Below are 15,670 nucleotides of genomic sequence, written 5' to 3' on the forward strand. Positions count from 1 at the left end.
AGGTCATTGTCTTCGAAAACAGTTTAAATCCACGTAATTATCCTTCTCTTGTTTCTTGGTCCACTTCAAAACCGAAGATCGTACAGAGAAGCTTGACCTTGCGATCGCTTCCGTCTTCATTGTTCATCGACCATTTTGAATTGAGCTAATGACAGCCGACAGGTGTAGTACGCACGTTTTCATTGGCGTATATAAAGGTCACCACATCGGGATCAGCAATTCAGGTAGCCAATAGAATCGTCCGTTGCAATTCTGATTTTTATTACGGCAGTATACGCAAGACCGTGCTGCATCGTAGTAGTCGCTCGTCTTCTAAATTTTGTTTCACATAAAAGCCGTTGCAAAGTTTGACTACACAGTTTGTGAAACTTGTCCGTATCATTTCAGAAGGTAAAAAATATTTCAGCGATGAAAGAGTTCAAATTTTCCGAAAAAGTAGCCGGCGAAATCGTGAGAGTAACCGGTCAATTTCGCCGGCTGCCGGCTCTTAATGAAACCCCTGGGAGTATATTTTCTAAAGGTGACAAAAATTGACTTTAGCGCTCAAAGGGTTAATACTATCTTCTGTATTCATTTTAAAGCATGTTATTGTAAACAGGCAAGAGGAATGATACACTTAAAAATGTATTTGCTGTTTAACCCCATCCACCCCCTTTGGGGGTTTGTATGATGTCAAAGGTCACTGGGGGTCAAGGTTCAAATAATCAAAGTTTTTAGAAAGATATACGATATCACCAGGAGTCTGCTAGGGTTCAAAGAGTCAAACTCCTGGAAAGATACCGATTTCACTTGAAACGTGATAGGATGAGCATAGGGACACGGCTAAGTAGTGAAAGTAGTGTCCATTCATAGTTTGTCTTATAGTCGATATTTCTGAGCTGCTGTAGTCAATTTAGTTATTTTATGGAATTTCTTTGATTCAACCATAATGTAATATAACACAATTAATTGTGTCTGTCACATGTATCAGGCTGGTGAACTTGTAGTATTTCATTTTACATTCCAACTGACAATTATTATCTTTTATTTTGTCTCTAGGAATCTTCTATCTAATCCTTTGAATTGTAACTGCCATATGAGCTGGTTGACAGACTGGTTGAAAAGTCGTACGATAGTAACAGGGAATCCACGATGCCAGTCACCGCCACATCTCAAAGAACTTCCCATCCAGGATCTCAAGAGAAATGACTTCAGCTGTGAAAGTGAGTGTAATTCATCCAATGATAATCTCACTGGCCACTCCTTTTCACATAGGATGCAATGGAAAAAAGATTGCTGTAATTTAAGTTCCTATAGAGGGCATCCTTTTAAAAAGATGATTGATGCAGAATCTTTGCAACCTCATGTACTTTAACCCTTTCATCACCATGGTTTGGCCCGAACCCATTGATATCAATGGTGATTGTGGACCAGTTTACAGGATATTGGGGGTGAACAGGTTAAATGCTGAAAAATGTGAAGCAATGATTGGAATTGACATTTATGCCTTATCTGAGGATAGATGAATTATAATTCACATAACCCATCTCCCACCTACTTCAACCCATTTCCCTTAGAATATTTTTCAGTGGTAGTTGTCATCACTTCTTAAATCTTACAGACACACACAGACAGACATTATACGCTAATTTTATCTCAAGTCAAATGTAATCAGATCTGTAACAAGTGGGCTAATATGATTTTCTCTGGCATTTTGATTGAAAAGAAGCAAATATCTTGTCAAAAACTGCCAGTGTGAGAAATCACAGAATTCCAGCTGCGGATTGATGTCTTATTTCAATAAAACAGATTTACAGACAGCGACATATGTACCAATGTGAATCAGTTTTCCAGAGTTCTGTGTCAAAATGTCAGTCAGTTTTCCTTACTGATCCATCATACTCATGCACCTTCAAATTCATCTCAGGTTTTTGAAATGTTTTCTCACAGACAATGATGAAAACAGTTGTATGCCAAGAACGTCTACCTGCCCTAGCAACTGTGCATGCACTGGAACTGTTGTACGATGCAGTAGGAAAGAGCTGAAAACTCCACCATCTGACATTCCTATGGAGACAACAGAACTGTAAGTGCTTCACAGTGACCCATTCAAGGAACAAATTACTTTGTAATATTTGGTACATGTTTTTGCTTTTAGAAGTTGTGGAAATACTTCAATAGCACACATTTTGTGACATTTATTTACATATTGTCATATGCAAATCAGGAAATTTCTTTCAGTCACAAAATTTTTCAAATCTTTGTTGCAATCTGACAAATGCCCAGTCCTTTCCTTCCAACTTTTTAATACATGTTATTACAGACCAACTTTGAGATATATCATTCCCAAGTTTTAAGTGAAAAACTATTGGACTGTTGTAATAAATGTAAACAGCTGGCAGTGAACTTGAAACTTTTGAGTTGATAACTTGATTTGATAAGTTGATAACTTTTTTAATTTCTTTTTGAAACATCTTTCAGGTATTTGGATGTCAACAACTTGAAGACAATTCCCAACCTCAGCTACCTGAAAAATCTGTCACTGTGTGAGTACAGAAACAGTCTGTCAGAATTTTGCGGGTTTTTTGTGAACAATATGTTCACAGTATGAGCAGTGTTCTCACCAGAAAAAATATTTTGTGGGACATTTTGTCCCGCTGACCAAAAAAAGCGGGACAACGGATGATTTTTGTGAGACAATATAAATATGTTAAAAAGTCAAACTGCAAATACGAACCCTATTCTATGCATGGAAAAAATAAAGGACTCAACAACTCATTCAACTTAACAACTTTTTTGTAAACATTCGGTGAACATATCAACTGATATTGAATATCAGTGCCTTTTAATGAAAAGTCTATGGGACTTTCGTTCTTTCCAGTGTGAAAGTCCATTTCGGGGCCCTCTACAATAACAGTAGTTGCTAGAGTGTCCAGCCGTTCAGCTCTCAGTTGATTCCTGTCATTAGTTACTTTTTTCGCACACTAAACCCTCTTTCACAACCAGCAGAAGGAACAGGCCAAGTCAGCATTTATTTAGATCAGGAAACATATCCCTATGATGTTTGTAAACAATCATCAACTTTTGACGTGAAATTTTGGTCGCCAGCCAAGGCTACAAATTTTGTCAATTGATTGAAGCATGGAAAAAAGACGTCCATGTTCTCACGTATAAGTTCGCCTGGAATAATATACTTATCACATGCGCAAGCCAAGAATTGATAATTTTTTGCATAATAAGAGAACTTTCCTCCAACTATTCCACATTTAAACCTCGGAACTACTTTTGGAATAATATTATCAATCGGCAGTGGGCCAGTTGTCGATCATTTCCAGTCGTGGGTACTAGGTCGCGTGGGCGAGGAACGGAGCAAATGCCTGATAACATCACACAACACGTATCTCCCGCGAAGTTTATACATGATTCCAAACATAGCAAAGACCTAAAAATTATCTCAGACAAAGTTGCGTTATTTTTCGAGAACAAAAATTCAATGAATCTCAACGGCACGAACACTATAACGTCGTTCCCGTCAAGACCCTGGTTGCCATGCGGAAATCACAGTATAATGCTACCAGCTTCGAGTTCGTTGTTTTCGAAAAATGTTCATGTAATTCCTTAGGGATATACAAGCTTTACATTCTTGTGTTTTCGTAGTTCGGATTATTGTTGTCGTAGCCTATGAAAATATTTATCGTGCCCATGACGCCTCCAGCTTCCGCGAATTCCGTGGACATGTACCGGTATGCATGCAAGGCGAACACGTCCAGTGCGTCAGACTACCACAGTCTCGTGTGGTTCACGACGGCCGCTGTGTGGTATACGTAATGCATCCACACATCGGCCATCATGTATCGAATCACAAGTGACTGTGGCTTAAGTACGCCCTCTGACGGGTATTGCCTCCAGATTGCCTCGGTTTCAACCAGGAAGTGTAATTACTCGCGTCAATCATTTACGTCCATGGTGAAAAGTATTGGCTGTATATATGATACGGCCGGCCGGCCGTACGGCTGGCACCACGAAAGTTTATAATTTCAAAGGCGCGCCACTATTGGCGCGCATGCCCAAGAAATCCGCGACAAAACAGAAAATACGCGAGAACGTCGCGGAATCGCGGCCTGGTGAGAACGCTGTATGAGTACAGAAAACAGTCTGTCAGAATTGTTTTTGTGCAAAAAATCTGGTCAATGTGTGAGTACAGAAAAAAGTGTTTCTGAGTCTTAGTCATAACTGTCACCTTTTGGCAAAGGTACTGTAGAACGTATACCAAATTTGCATAATGTAGGCTTCATTTTTCATTGCTTCCTGATTGGTCTATTCGGGTCACATGTGAAACAACAACTTCATTTTGTGTGTCCTCTTTTTGTCATGATACAATTTTTTCGATATCTTTTAACTGTATGGATCAGTGCCTCAAAATAATGTCATATATCTTTATTCAAAAAACTTGACCAAGAACATATTGGATCTCAATAGGATCGTTGGGTCATCAGCTCATATCTGACACTTACATGTACTATCTATTTTTTCTGCAGTGATTTGAGTAATAACGATATCAGAACCATCACCAACACAACATTCACAGATCTACCCAAGCTATCTACCTTGTAAGTTTTCTGCCCAGAATATGTTGTAGTTTGTTTCAAATTCACAATGAAATCTTATTTATTTATTTATTCATTTATTATTATCTATTTATTTATTTACGAATATGTCTATAAATGAAAAGCAAGATCTGCCGGTGGATTTTCACTATGTGTGAATATCAGAAATATTTTGCCAACCTAGCTGTACTGTTGACAGACATGACTTGCTTCTGAAATAAATTTGCATTTGCTAACTAAAGCTTGTAACTGCACACTGCACAGTCACTTTTTATTTTACATTAACCGTAAAAATCCCTCAAAAACGCAAGCCCAAAGCTGCCACAGACAGATTTGACATGAACAAGCAATAGTTACTGGCTTCATGTTGATAGGTAGGGACGAAAACATTGATTCTGAGTTAGGATATTAAGAAACAGAAATTAACTGAAAAGTGGTTTTAATATGAACGTTTGTTTTGGATGTGGCGATGAAGCTCCATGCATGTATCGGTACTTGATAATTGAATTACTGGTACATGTCACTACACATCACATGATTTGAAAATTCAGTATTCCTTTTCTGCATCACATTTCAGTTTCAGAGATTTTGAAATCTGGTTAACAAATTTTAACAAATTCTGAGGAGATGTGTTTATCTGTTTATGCTACCCACATAAACAGTTGTTATCGTAATCACTTTTAATATCTGATCAAGACGTTTACAACGGATACTAACAGATTTTTTTTCTTGCAGCAAAGTTTCTACACCTTATCCCTCACAGCTTATAACCCAAATTGCTTCCCATATATTCCTCTTCCGATATATTTTAGAATTCTAAGTTACAATAAGATTGGTTGCATACCTCCTGGCACTTTCCAAGGACTTCACTCCCTACGACTTCTGTAAGTACCTTCTCGCCCCGCAAAAAAAAAAAATTTATAGAACAATTTTCTTTTAAGCTTTACCCACTCCTGTCTGTATTTTCAATGATATTGTGTGATTCTTTTAGGCTGTTAAGCTATAATCACATTTCTTGCATAACGCCTGAGGTCTTCAATGGACTCAGTTCTCTGAGGGTTTTGTAAGTATTTCAAAAACATCTGGTGATATTATCTCATCTTATCTGAGTTAAATCTATTTCTGAAGACTTCCCCAAGTTCTTTTCTCGTCACTTTTTACTTTAATCACTTCATAATCTGTTCACTTTTCATTGAACCTTTCTTAATCTTATAAAGTTTCTTCCAAAATTCTATCTTATAGATTTAATATTTTTGACCTCTATATTGGTTTTATGAATTAAAACTTTCACAAAAATATTGACTCTTTTCCATCTGAGTTCTCTAATTCTCGACCTTTTAATAAAATAAAACTGTAATTTGTTACTGAAATTTCTCGTATTTTTTCCTCATTTCTGACCATCTTGAATACTTTATAAACTTCTTGTAGCGCTCAATATTTTGTAACTGCAGTAGCATATTTCTAGAATAGACATAACTTTTGAAATTTGTGGAGAGGTGTTTGGAGAAAATGAGTTTTAGATTGACAGTGGTGGTGATGTGTATGGAAGCGTGTACAACCATGAAGTTTGTCAGAATTGAAGAAGACATTGTGTCGTGATTTTGATTGCAGTTTGTCAGGCAGTCGTAGTAAGCTATACAGGAGACATGGACATAATCACATGAAACATTTACACAGATTTCCCAAACAATCCATACTGTTGTCTCATCATTACTATAAGACAGAATTACTGTAGGTTTTGAAAATGTGTTTCAAAAGAAGTTCTATGAAAACATACAAACTTCCTTAGTGTATCATATTTTGTATCTGGTTGTATAATAGTTTGTTGGAATTAGAAATGAAAGAACAAATGCACAGTTTGTAAAATTACATGAACTTTGGTACCAGCTACATATTCAGTATTATAAAACCTATTTTTTCTGTAGAGAGACATTGAAGATATCCAAGACCTAAAGTATTTATTTAACCAATTTGTTGATGAGAATTACTGATTTAAGCTGTTCTTGATTGTCTCATAGACCCTTGAGAAAAATGAGGGTCAATATTTTTCTCGAGGGTCTATGGTTGTCGTTTTGAACATTTCAGTTTTCCATCATATTGAAATAACTACGTTCATTTTACCTCAACCTAGGTCTCTGCATGGAAATGACATTTCTAGTCTGCCTGAGGGGTCCTTTGATGATCTTTCTTCTCTGAGTCACATGTGAGTATACCATTTTCATCACAAACCTAGGGATCCTTAAGACACCTTGCTTGTAAATTTCACTTTAAATTTGCAAACTTGTACAAGCATTCCCCCAAGTAATTAATCAAATAAATAAATTTCAAGAATACTTTTAACATAGAATGTGTAATTAATCAATTGTAAAATGTTACACAGGCTAAAAGGTACAGAGATATTGTACATTTGAGTTAGTCATTGAGATTTAATTTATCTTTCGCAGTGGAAGCTTTCAAGGCTTGAAACAAATTTACAACACTGTACATTGACAGAAAGGGACTGCATATGAAAAGATCGAATATTGAAACTTATATCGTTCATTGTATATGTTTACCTCCAGAAAAATACATCATGATTTTCATTCTGTTCCTGCTAATACTGGCCATCACATGATGATTTTAAGTTAAAATGTTTCCTTGTCATTGCAGAGCACTTGGAGGAAATCCCTTGTACTGTGACTGTAGTCTGCGTTGGCTGTCTGACTGGGTCAAATCAGGCTTCAAAGAACCAGGAATTGCTCGATGTGCCGGACCATACAACTTACAGGAAAAACTGCTTCTCACCGCACCATCCAGAAAATTTGAATGCAATGGTAATGTGCCGGTCATGGCTCCAAGTGTTGATATCATGGGCAATAATTCTCTGTCCACAACCAGCCATTTCTATGTGTGATAACAATCTATCATTACTTTGTGTGTTCATTTTCTGTAGATCTCATATTCCCATAATTCTATCACCAATTTTTCATAGACACTTGTGAATTTTTCTCAGAGATGAATAATTTCTTAATAGCCATACTTTGTAAATGTAAGTAGCGAAGTGATAATGTTTCAGATTACTTAAAAGGAAACCATTGTTGGAACTGCACCTATGTGACCTTCTCGTTTACAAACAATGTATATCGTGCAGGATATCTAGATGCACCTCATCATCATAGCTGCTACATTTGAATTAAACGATGTAGATTATGACAGATATGTTGTAACTTTCATCAATCACCATCGTATCTTGGATACAGTGTTTGCATTGGTCATATGGGTCATATACAACCTTTGAGCGCAGTTCTGGGGACTGTATCCCTTTAAACTTGAATTTAAAGGATTGCAGATATTTGGCTTAAGCTTATAACCTTTGACCTATTGCGACCCTATCAGACTGTTTAACTCTATAAACTTTGATGGTGACAATTCTTTGGAAGTGGATACAAGACTGAAACACTTCAAAAAAGTGGCAGAGAATCTCAAGCACCTTGTCCTTGATGTATTTGGCTTTCTTTCAGAAGTTCCTGATGTGTCAGTCATGGCCAAGTGTGATCCGTGCCTATCTCAGCCGTGTCTTCACGACGGGGAATGCATAAACGACCTCACCGAGGGTTACATCTGCAAATGTAGCAATGGTTACAAAGGCCAGAACTGTGACGAGGAGATTAATGAGTGTGATGCAGAACCATGTAAAAATGGAGGCACTTGTGTCAAACAAAGGAAAGGATTTAGGTGAGTTTTTTGACTCCTAATCTGCTAAGTATGAAATTTCTTGTTTGTACCAGAAAGACAGTAAATATCATTCCGCACTGGAGGAAAGACTTGGTCAAACTAACAAAGCCATCTCTTAACCTGCTTAATTCTGCACAGTTGCACATTTCTGTAGTATATTTCTTTCGTATGTATCTTCCCAGGTATTTGTTATCAAAGAATTAATCAAGACTTCCCATCCATACACCTATCCATGCACATCTCCCATGTGTATTTTTACCTCTCAGTTGTAAAATGATTCGTCTAGTAGCATTGCAGCTGATTAATTCAGGAAATACGACCAATTCATTGAAAGAAGCAATTGACCTGTGCATCCCCCATTCCCTGTAAACAGGTCTACAACAAGTATCAATAATGATGGGTTTAGGCCAAACCATTGCAGTGAAAGGGTGAAAATAGTTACTGATAAATGATGGACAGTAAATAACAAAGTTATTAGTAAAATTTATCAGTATAATTGTAATATACACTAATGTGTGAAAATTAGTTACGTTTTTTCTTCCAAGCATGCCAAAATGTTTAGAAATATTTTAGTCCTTGGCTATGTATTTGATTATTTCCAAATATTCAGCATCAGATTCTGACAACCTTGATCTATCTTTGTCTCACTGTAGATGTGTGTGTCATCAAGGTTTCACTGGTGATAATTGTGACATCAACAAAGATGACTGCATCGATCACAACTGTATGCACAACTCTACCTGTATTGATAGCATTAACAACTACACATGCCAGTGTCTGCCTGGCTACACAGGTAAGTCTTCAACAGATGAATGCATATGACCCTAGTACACCACATAAATCAGTTTATAGGTCACATGAAATGTAACAGATATAATAACTTTCAACTTGCGGTAATTTGTGTTATTATGATGGATTCCATTGCAGTTGAAAGATTCTCACCTACAGTTTTGAACCATTTCATCCAAGTCTTCAGTGTAGCCATACTTGTCAGGAAAACTTGAACACACATAAAATCCAAAATGTCAGCTGTGAAATCTGAAATTATTGACAACGAGAATTGAAAATTACTGCACTAACTTTTATAGATGACTATTGGCTGATAGGAACACGATATGAAGGTGATTGAAACTTTTACAGTACCTGACTGCATTTATGTCACTACATACTGAAACTTGAGTAATATTGTGAAAAAAGTTGGAGGATTTGAACGCCAACCTTTCCTTGTGAATACCTCCTGATGTAAAAAATGGCAGATAGTTGTTCTTTACTTTCTGAACCTCAACAAAATGGTAGTATACTCATCAGATAGGAATATTAAGCTGCTCACCCGAATTCAGTGTAAACAGGTCCACAATCACCATTGATAACAATGTGTTTGGGCCAAACCATGGTGGTGAAAGTGATAAGCAGAGAAGTTTTTATTTTTCAATCATTATTTCACTCTATGTTGTAATATGTGCACTGCAGTCAGGGAAGTAGATATTTCACATTTCAACATCAGAAGATAATGATAAGTGCCAAAACAAGATTGAGAAAATTTTGCTCTGTATGCTTATGTTTTTAGGTATGTACTGTGAGAAGGACATAGATTTCTGCGAGCTGTTTATCAATCCTTGTAAGAATGGTGGCACCTGTGTTGATCTGGTTGATGGTTACAGGTAAGATCAACCATCATCAAAATACTCACTAACAGTGCTTGTTGTTTTCAAAAACTTAATCCAGAGTTTTTAATACACAACACTATCATGGGCCCTCCACTTTGTGAAGCTCTGGGTGTAAGACAAAATATATTTCTGTTTTCTCTGTGTCATAAATTTTAATATTTTTATGTAAATATGTGCTCAGATGTAATCTAAATTCATTCTAGCATAAAACTTTATCACTGCTGAGTTGCCCTTTTGTTAGTGACACTTGGGTGACCATATGAATTATTTTTCTTTTTACTCTGCGTCATAAAATCTGAGCTGTTTATTTTATGTAAATATCTGCATGAAAAACCAGAAGTATTTGGCAGTGCTTCTATTCATGAAATTTTTTGTTCAATTTTTACAAAATCTCACAACTAATGATGTCACTGAGAAAGTGATAAAAATAAAAATAATTTAACTAAATTCACTTTTATCATCTTTCTAACAATTCTTGGAAACTTCACAGTGAAATGAAAAATTTGTTGCCTTTACTATCTATGCTTGTGTAAATTATCATTAATATTGTACCACACTTTAGGGCCAAAGTGCTGTCATTGACAATGTATTCACATTTTGATATGTGTACAGGTGTGACTGTCCAGATGGTTACACAGATGTTCACTGCAGTTCAACAAATCACAACTGTCGGAACCATAAATGTGAAAATGGTGGTACATGTGTGGATAACGGCATTGAGGACTATACCTGCAAGTGTCCTACAGGCTACAGCGGCTCTTATTGCGAGTTTACTCCGAGAGTGTTCCAGCAGCATACATCTCCTTGCCAATACCATGACTGCAAACACAATGGACAGTGTTACTTTGACAACCAAACCGGTAACTATGGCTGCAACTGTCTTCCCGGTTCCCATGGTGACAAGTGCGAGATGATAACCAGTGTCACCTTCACCCAGAAGGACTCCTATGTACAATATCACAAGTTGGTCAACAAACCCAAGGCCAACATCACCATGATATTTGCAACGACTCAAGAGAACGGCATCCTGCTATTCAATGGCTTGATGGACCACATTGCTGTTGAACTGTTCTATGGCCGAGTCCGTGTCAGCTACGATGTCGGCAACCATCCAGTCTCAACGATGTTCAGCAACGAGAAAATCAACGATGGCAGGTTCCACATGCTAGAGATTATTTTGATCAAGAAGAACGTGACCATGAGAATTGATGACGGCGTACCGAGAACTGTGGTCAACCATGGTGATAATGAGTTTCTCAATGTTGAAACTCCTCTGTATATTGGTGGTTTGCCTGAAGAAGTCAACAGTTTTGCAGTTAGGCAGTTACATGTCAGAAATGGAACAAGTTTCAATGGTATGTTTTCCATCTACTGTACACTCTAAATACATGTTTGTGCATAATAAAATCACTGACAGTTGTTTACAAAAATAAAATGATGTAAACTTTGAATGAGTTGTGAAAAATAAAAAGTTGTGACAAATACATGAGCAGTGACTGCTATCATAGCAAAAACCTTGAAATTGAACCCAGATTTGAAATAATGACACAACAAAGGATGTACAATATCTAAACAAGGAAATTCATGAAGTTTTATCCAATCAAGTTTTAAGTAATGTAAAGTGTTAGCATGATTGACCAGCTAAATTTGTTTACCTTGTTTGCTAGATCGCATTAATAACAGGTGCTGTTTCAATGAAAATTTGATCCATTTTAAAACGTCATTCATTACAAAAACCACATTCCCCTAATTTCAAACAATTCTCCCACATTGACAGGCTGTATGAGGACTGTTCTTCTGAATGGAGAGTATGTGGATTTCACAAAGAGTGAGGAAATGCGAGACATAATGCTGGGCTGCCCAACCTTTGACAAACCAGATCCCTGTATGATGCACATGTGCAAGCAGGGATTCTGCCGTGCTCTGGATTCTAACAGCTATGCCTGTGACTGCCTGGACGGCTGGATGGGACCAATGTGTGACAAACGTAAGTTTATGAAATTTGTGATCAGGTCATTCATTGCAATGTGCTCGTATAACGGTTTCACTAACATACTTCATAGCATTTCTCTTGATTTCAAGTGCCGTGTCAGGATGTCATGATATTTACACCTGAATGTTCTCAAATCATATGCAGATTTAGGGACTTTTTAAAGGTAGTTATCATCTCGACATTGAAAGGCTTAACCTTTTGCTCAAACTTTCCTCAATGGACCATTAATCTCTTACCAAATCAAGAATGAAAATCAGAAGTCGCAGTGCAAAGTTTTGAACTAGAGAAACAAATTAATTAACATTTACCGCATTCATTTGAATTTCAAAATGGCTGCCATTCCTGTGCTAAATGGGGAAAAATAAAATTTTTGATTTTTGAAAAACTGAGGCAGTGGAAATGTTTGTTACTCCAAGAGCTTATATGAGCTTCCACAAGCAGTAGATCAGAAAAGAATTGTAAAAATTTTAGAATCTGAATATCTGTGTCAGACAGTTGTTTTTTGAAGTTGATGGAAACCAAAAACTGATCTTAACATCTGCACTTCGTCCCATTCAATTTCAGCGACTACGTGCTCTGGAGAACCCTACCGCGAGATCATAGAAGAGGACGGTTGCAAGAGTCGACGCGCGGTCAGCAACATGGAGTGCTCCGGAGAATGCGGCAGCCTGTGCTGCAGGCCGCAGAGAGTGCGATCAAGGAAAGTGACGCTGCATTGTGAAGACGGCACACACCGCATCAAGGAAGTCCATATCACGAAAACATGTGCTTGCCAATGGTGTGGTGGTTTGACATAAGTATACACCCCTCCAAGCAAATCAGAAGTTTTACTTTGTATAAAGGCCATAAGTTGTTCATCACATGAACATATTTATCCCCAAAGCATCAGAGGACTTTCATTTCTGATATAAGCAACTAATTTTACTTCCTTAGGGATTTTAGAAAAGACAATTGTAAATTATTTTTTGTCAGAAAAAGGGTATATTTTTTTTTAGTAGTACCCAAGGTTACGTAGAAATAAAATAATATTTTACTCAAAGAAAGAGATATGATATATTGACCAGTGTTGAATGGTGCCAATATGGAGACTGGCAAATGTGAGTAAAATCTCATTCTTATGACTGCATATACATTGTAAATGTTCCAGGCCAGTGCCACAGCATTGGCAAGTGTGCTCTTTTAATACCTGTTGAGGGCGCCAGTCAACTACGTTTTTCTCAAAAAGGATGTATGCCTGTAATAAATAAAGGCCATCCTTCTGCGGTTGTTGTGAAATACTTGATCAAAAAATTCAGTGCAGACTTTAAAAAATGTTTGGGTGTGCTGCACCTAAGAGTTGTTGGACATAAAGGAAAATTTTATAGAATTTTCAAATGTTGACGAAAACTGAACTTTTTAGTTTCACCTTCAATATTTTATTTTCATACCTACTCGTCAAGTCGAATACATGTAGTCCAGTAACTGTGAAATAGAATTTTTATTGAAAGTTGTTTGGGTTTTAAGAAATGCTGTGTCAGAACAATGTGAAGACAAAAAGTATGCAGATGTAAGGTAGTCCAAGAAAGATAATTATATTCTGTGGCATATCGTGTGGCATATTCCATGTTTCATTTGTCCGGCATTTCAAGAGCAGGATAGCCTGAAACTGGGTAAAACCTGCAGCAATAAATGTTTAAATCATTTCTTTTGGGAAAATTGTTTGACAAGAAAGTAACAGCTGCTCCCAAATTCCTGTAGAATAACATTGTACAAATTTTTTAATTTATTTTGAATAATTTTCTTCCTAATAAGCAGAGAGGGTAGCCCAGTTATTTTTCTAAAGCTATTTATACTAAAATGTGGTCTGTGGCTGTTTGATGGAAACTTATCAAGTGATGTTAAATTTTTTTAAATTAATTTAGGACCACACAAGAAAAAAATCAGATTGTCGATTGTTAAGTGAGCACAATCATATGCAATGTTTTTGAAGTTACCACTTTTGATTTTGATTTCAGAGAATGAGCACAAAATTCAAACAAATGTAAAAATGTTTTGGACAAGTCATACCTCACTAATCCCATCTTTGGATATGTGAGATGTGTGCGTCACATATAATCGGAGAGGATATCATGAGTGGACAAAAATTTTTTTTAAGTGACAAGAAAAATTTGCATCTACAGTGTCCTCAAAGTAACTTGATAATTGCAAGTTCTGCATATATCCATATATGGTAAAATGCATGCAAATTTGAACATGTCCATATACGGTAAAGGCATGAAAATTTGCATATATCCATATATGGTAAAAAGCATGCCAGCCATGCTCATTTGTGAAAAGTCAGAAGCAGTATGAAGATTTGGTGGTGCATTATTTTTTGCTTGGCCTTCCAAGTGAAAATCAGTGATTGGCTATGATAAATACAGGTAACCATGATATTCCTTTATTAAAGGCATTAGACAAATGAATAGTCACTTTTACTTCGCATTAGTTGTAATAGTTGGCCATGATATGCAAACTGTAAAAAAATCAAACAACATATATGTATGACTTCATCTATGTATTGTGGATGTAGAAATGTGAATTATAGTATGTTCTATACGTCAAGGTTTTTACACAAGTACGCCTAACTACCATAATGTTTGTGATGAAATGTAGTATATTGTTATGAAGTATCATATAACCAACGGGCATAGGTATAATAAGTAAGTATTTTACATATAACATTATACCTTCTCTTTAAACTTTCAATTGAAAGAAAATACCAGTCATTGTCCTTTTACGGTAAAGCTAAGGGTTTATTTTGTGAAACATTAAGACCACAAATTATTGTGTATTATTCGATGATATGGGGTAAATTTGGTCAACCTAAAACCTGAAAATGTCGTCTACCTCAACCAGAAACCATAGACCCCCCTTCTATCCCCTCAAAACCCCTACTATTGTTGACCTCCTGACAGAGGTTAAAAAACAGTTCATATTGTATCACATACAATAGACAAACATACATATAAAAAGAAAGTTCTAGAACTGCTGCAAACACTTTTAAGAACATGCGTGTAACATGAATGCAGCATTAACATGATAACATGATATCATTGGATTGTTATGTTGTCATTAGCTGAAATATGATATGTGTATGTGCACATCTTTTTCTGTCTGAAGACACGACTACGACAACAGAAGCAATAGCTGAGAAATACTCCCGTCATTACACACCAGAAAACCATCCATTTTTATTCTTTGGCTGATTATGTCAAACTAGGGTAATAGTAAAGTGTGTTGCCTCAAAAATGATGTAGTTTGGACAATAGGTTTTGTAAAGGCATCAGCATTGATTTCAAACTAACTACATGTACTGCCTGTTGAAGTAAGTTTATCATCTTTACTCTGATAATATGTACTCTGTTTTCTTAAGTGGCAGGGTACAACAATTTTTTCTGACTTGGGAACTCAATAATTTTAATTACATTACAATAATAGCAAGAGATCAAACAAGATACGCAATACACTTTCTTTTTTCTCACACATTTCCACTTGTTCATTATTCCACACTACTAAAATTGTAACTTTATTTTATGTGACATCATACTTGTTTTTTGAAGTGTTTGTCGGTGAAGTCCAGTGAGATAAAGTTTGCTTGAACAAAAGCAAGTTACTTAAAGCAATTTAGAATAAAAAAACAAGTGTGAACAAAGAGGCTGCAAGCATTGGTACAAATACCTGCCTTTCGG

General features: G+C 36.4%; 1 protein-coding gene across 1 annotated transcript in view; it reads left to right on the plus strand.

Moving 5' to 3' along the window:
* Positions 1-12,949, plus strand: part of LOC139119961 (slit homolog 2 protein-like) — an 87,745-nt gene extending 74,796 nt beyond the window's left edge. Inside the window, exons 21-33 of the mRNA XM_070683931.1 lie at positions 1,039-1,202; positions 1,930-2,065; positions 2,461-2,523; positions 4,518-4,589; positions 5,399-5,470; positions 6,718-6,789; positions 7,236-7,399; positions 8,087-8,300; positions 8,954-9,093; positions 9,868-9,961; positions 10,580-11,322; positions 11,745-11,954; positions 12,525-12,949. Coding sequence (XP_070540032.1) covers positions 1,039-1,202; positions 1,930-2,065; positions 2,461-2,523; positions 4,518-4,589; positions 5,399-5,470; positions 6,718-6,789; positions 7,236-7,399; positions 8,087-8,300; positions 8,954-9,093; positions 9,868-9,961; positions 10,580-11,322; positions 11,745-11,954; positions 12,525-12,757 — 2,377 coding nt within the window. The 3' untranslated portion in view covers positions 12,758-12,949. The remainder of the gene's footprint in view (positions 1-1,038; positions 1,203-1,929; positions 2,066-2,460; positions 2,524-4,517; positions 4,590-5,398; positions 5,471-6,717; positions 6,790-7,235; positions 7,400-8,086; positions 8,301-8,953; positions 9,094-9,867; positions 9,962-10,579; positions 11,323-11,744; positions 11,955-12,524) is intronic.
* The last annotated feature ends 2,721 nt before the right edge of the window (positions 12,950-15,670 follow it).

The sequence above is a fragment of the Ptychodera flava genome, chromosome 20 (assembly GCF_041260155.1).
Source record: "Ptychodera flava strain L36383 chromosome 20, AS_Pfla_20210202, whole genome shotgun sequence".
NCBI classification, from domain to species: domain Eukaryota; kingdom Metazoa; phylum Hemichordata; class Enteropneusta; family Ptychoderidae; genus Ptychodera; species Ptychodera flava.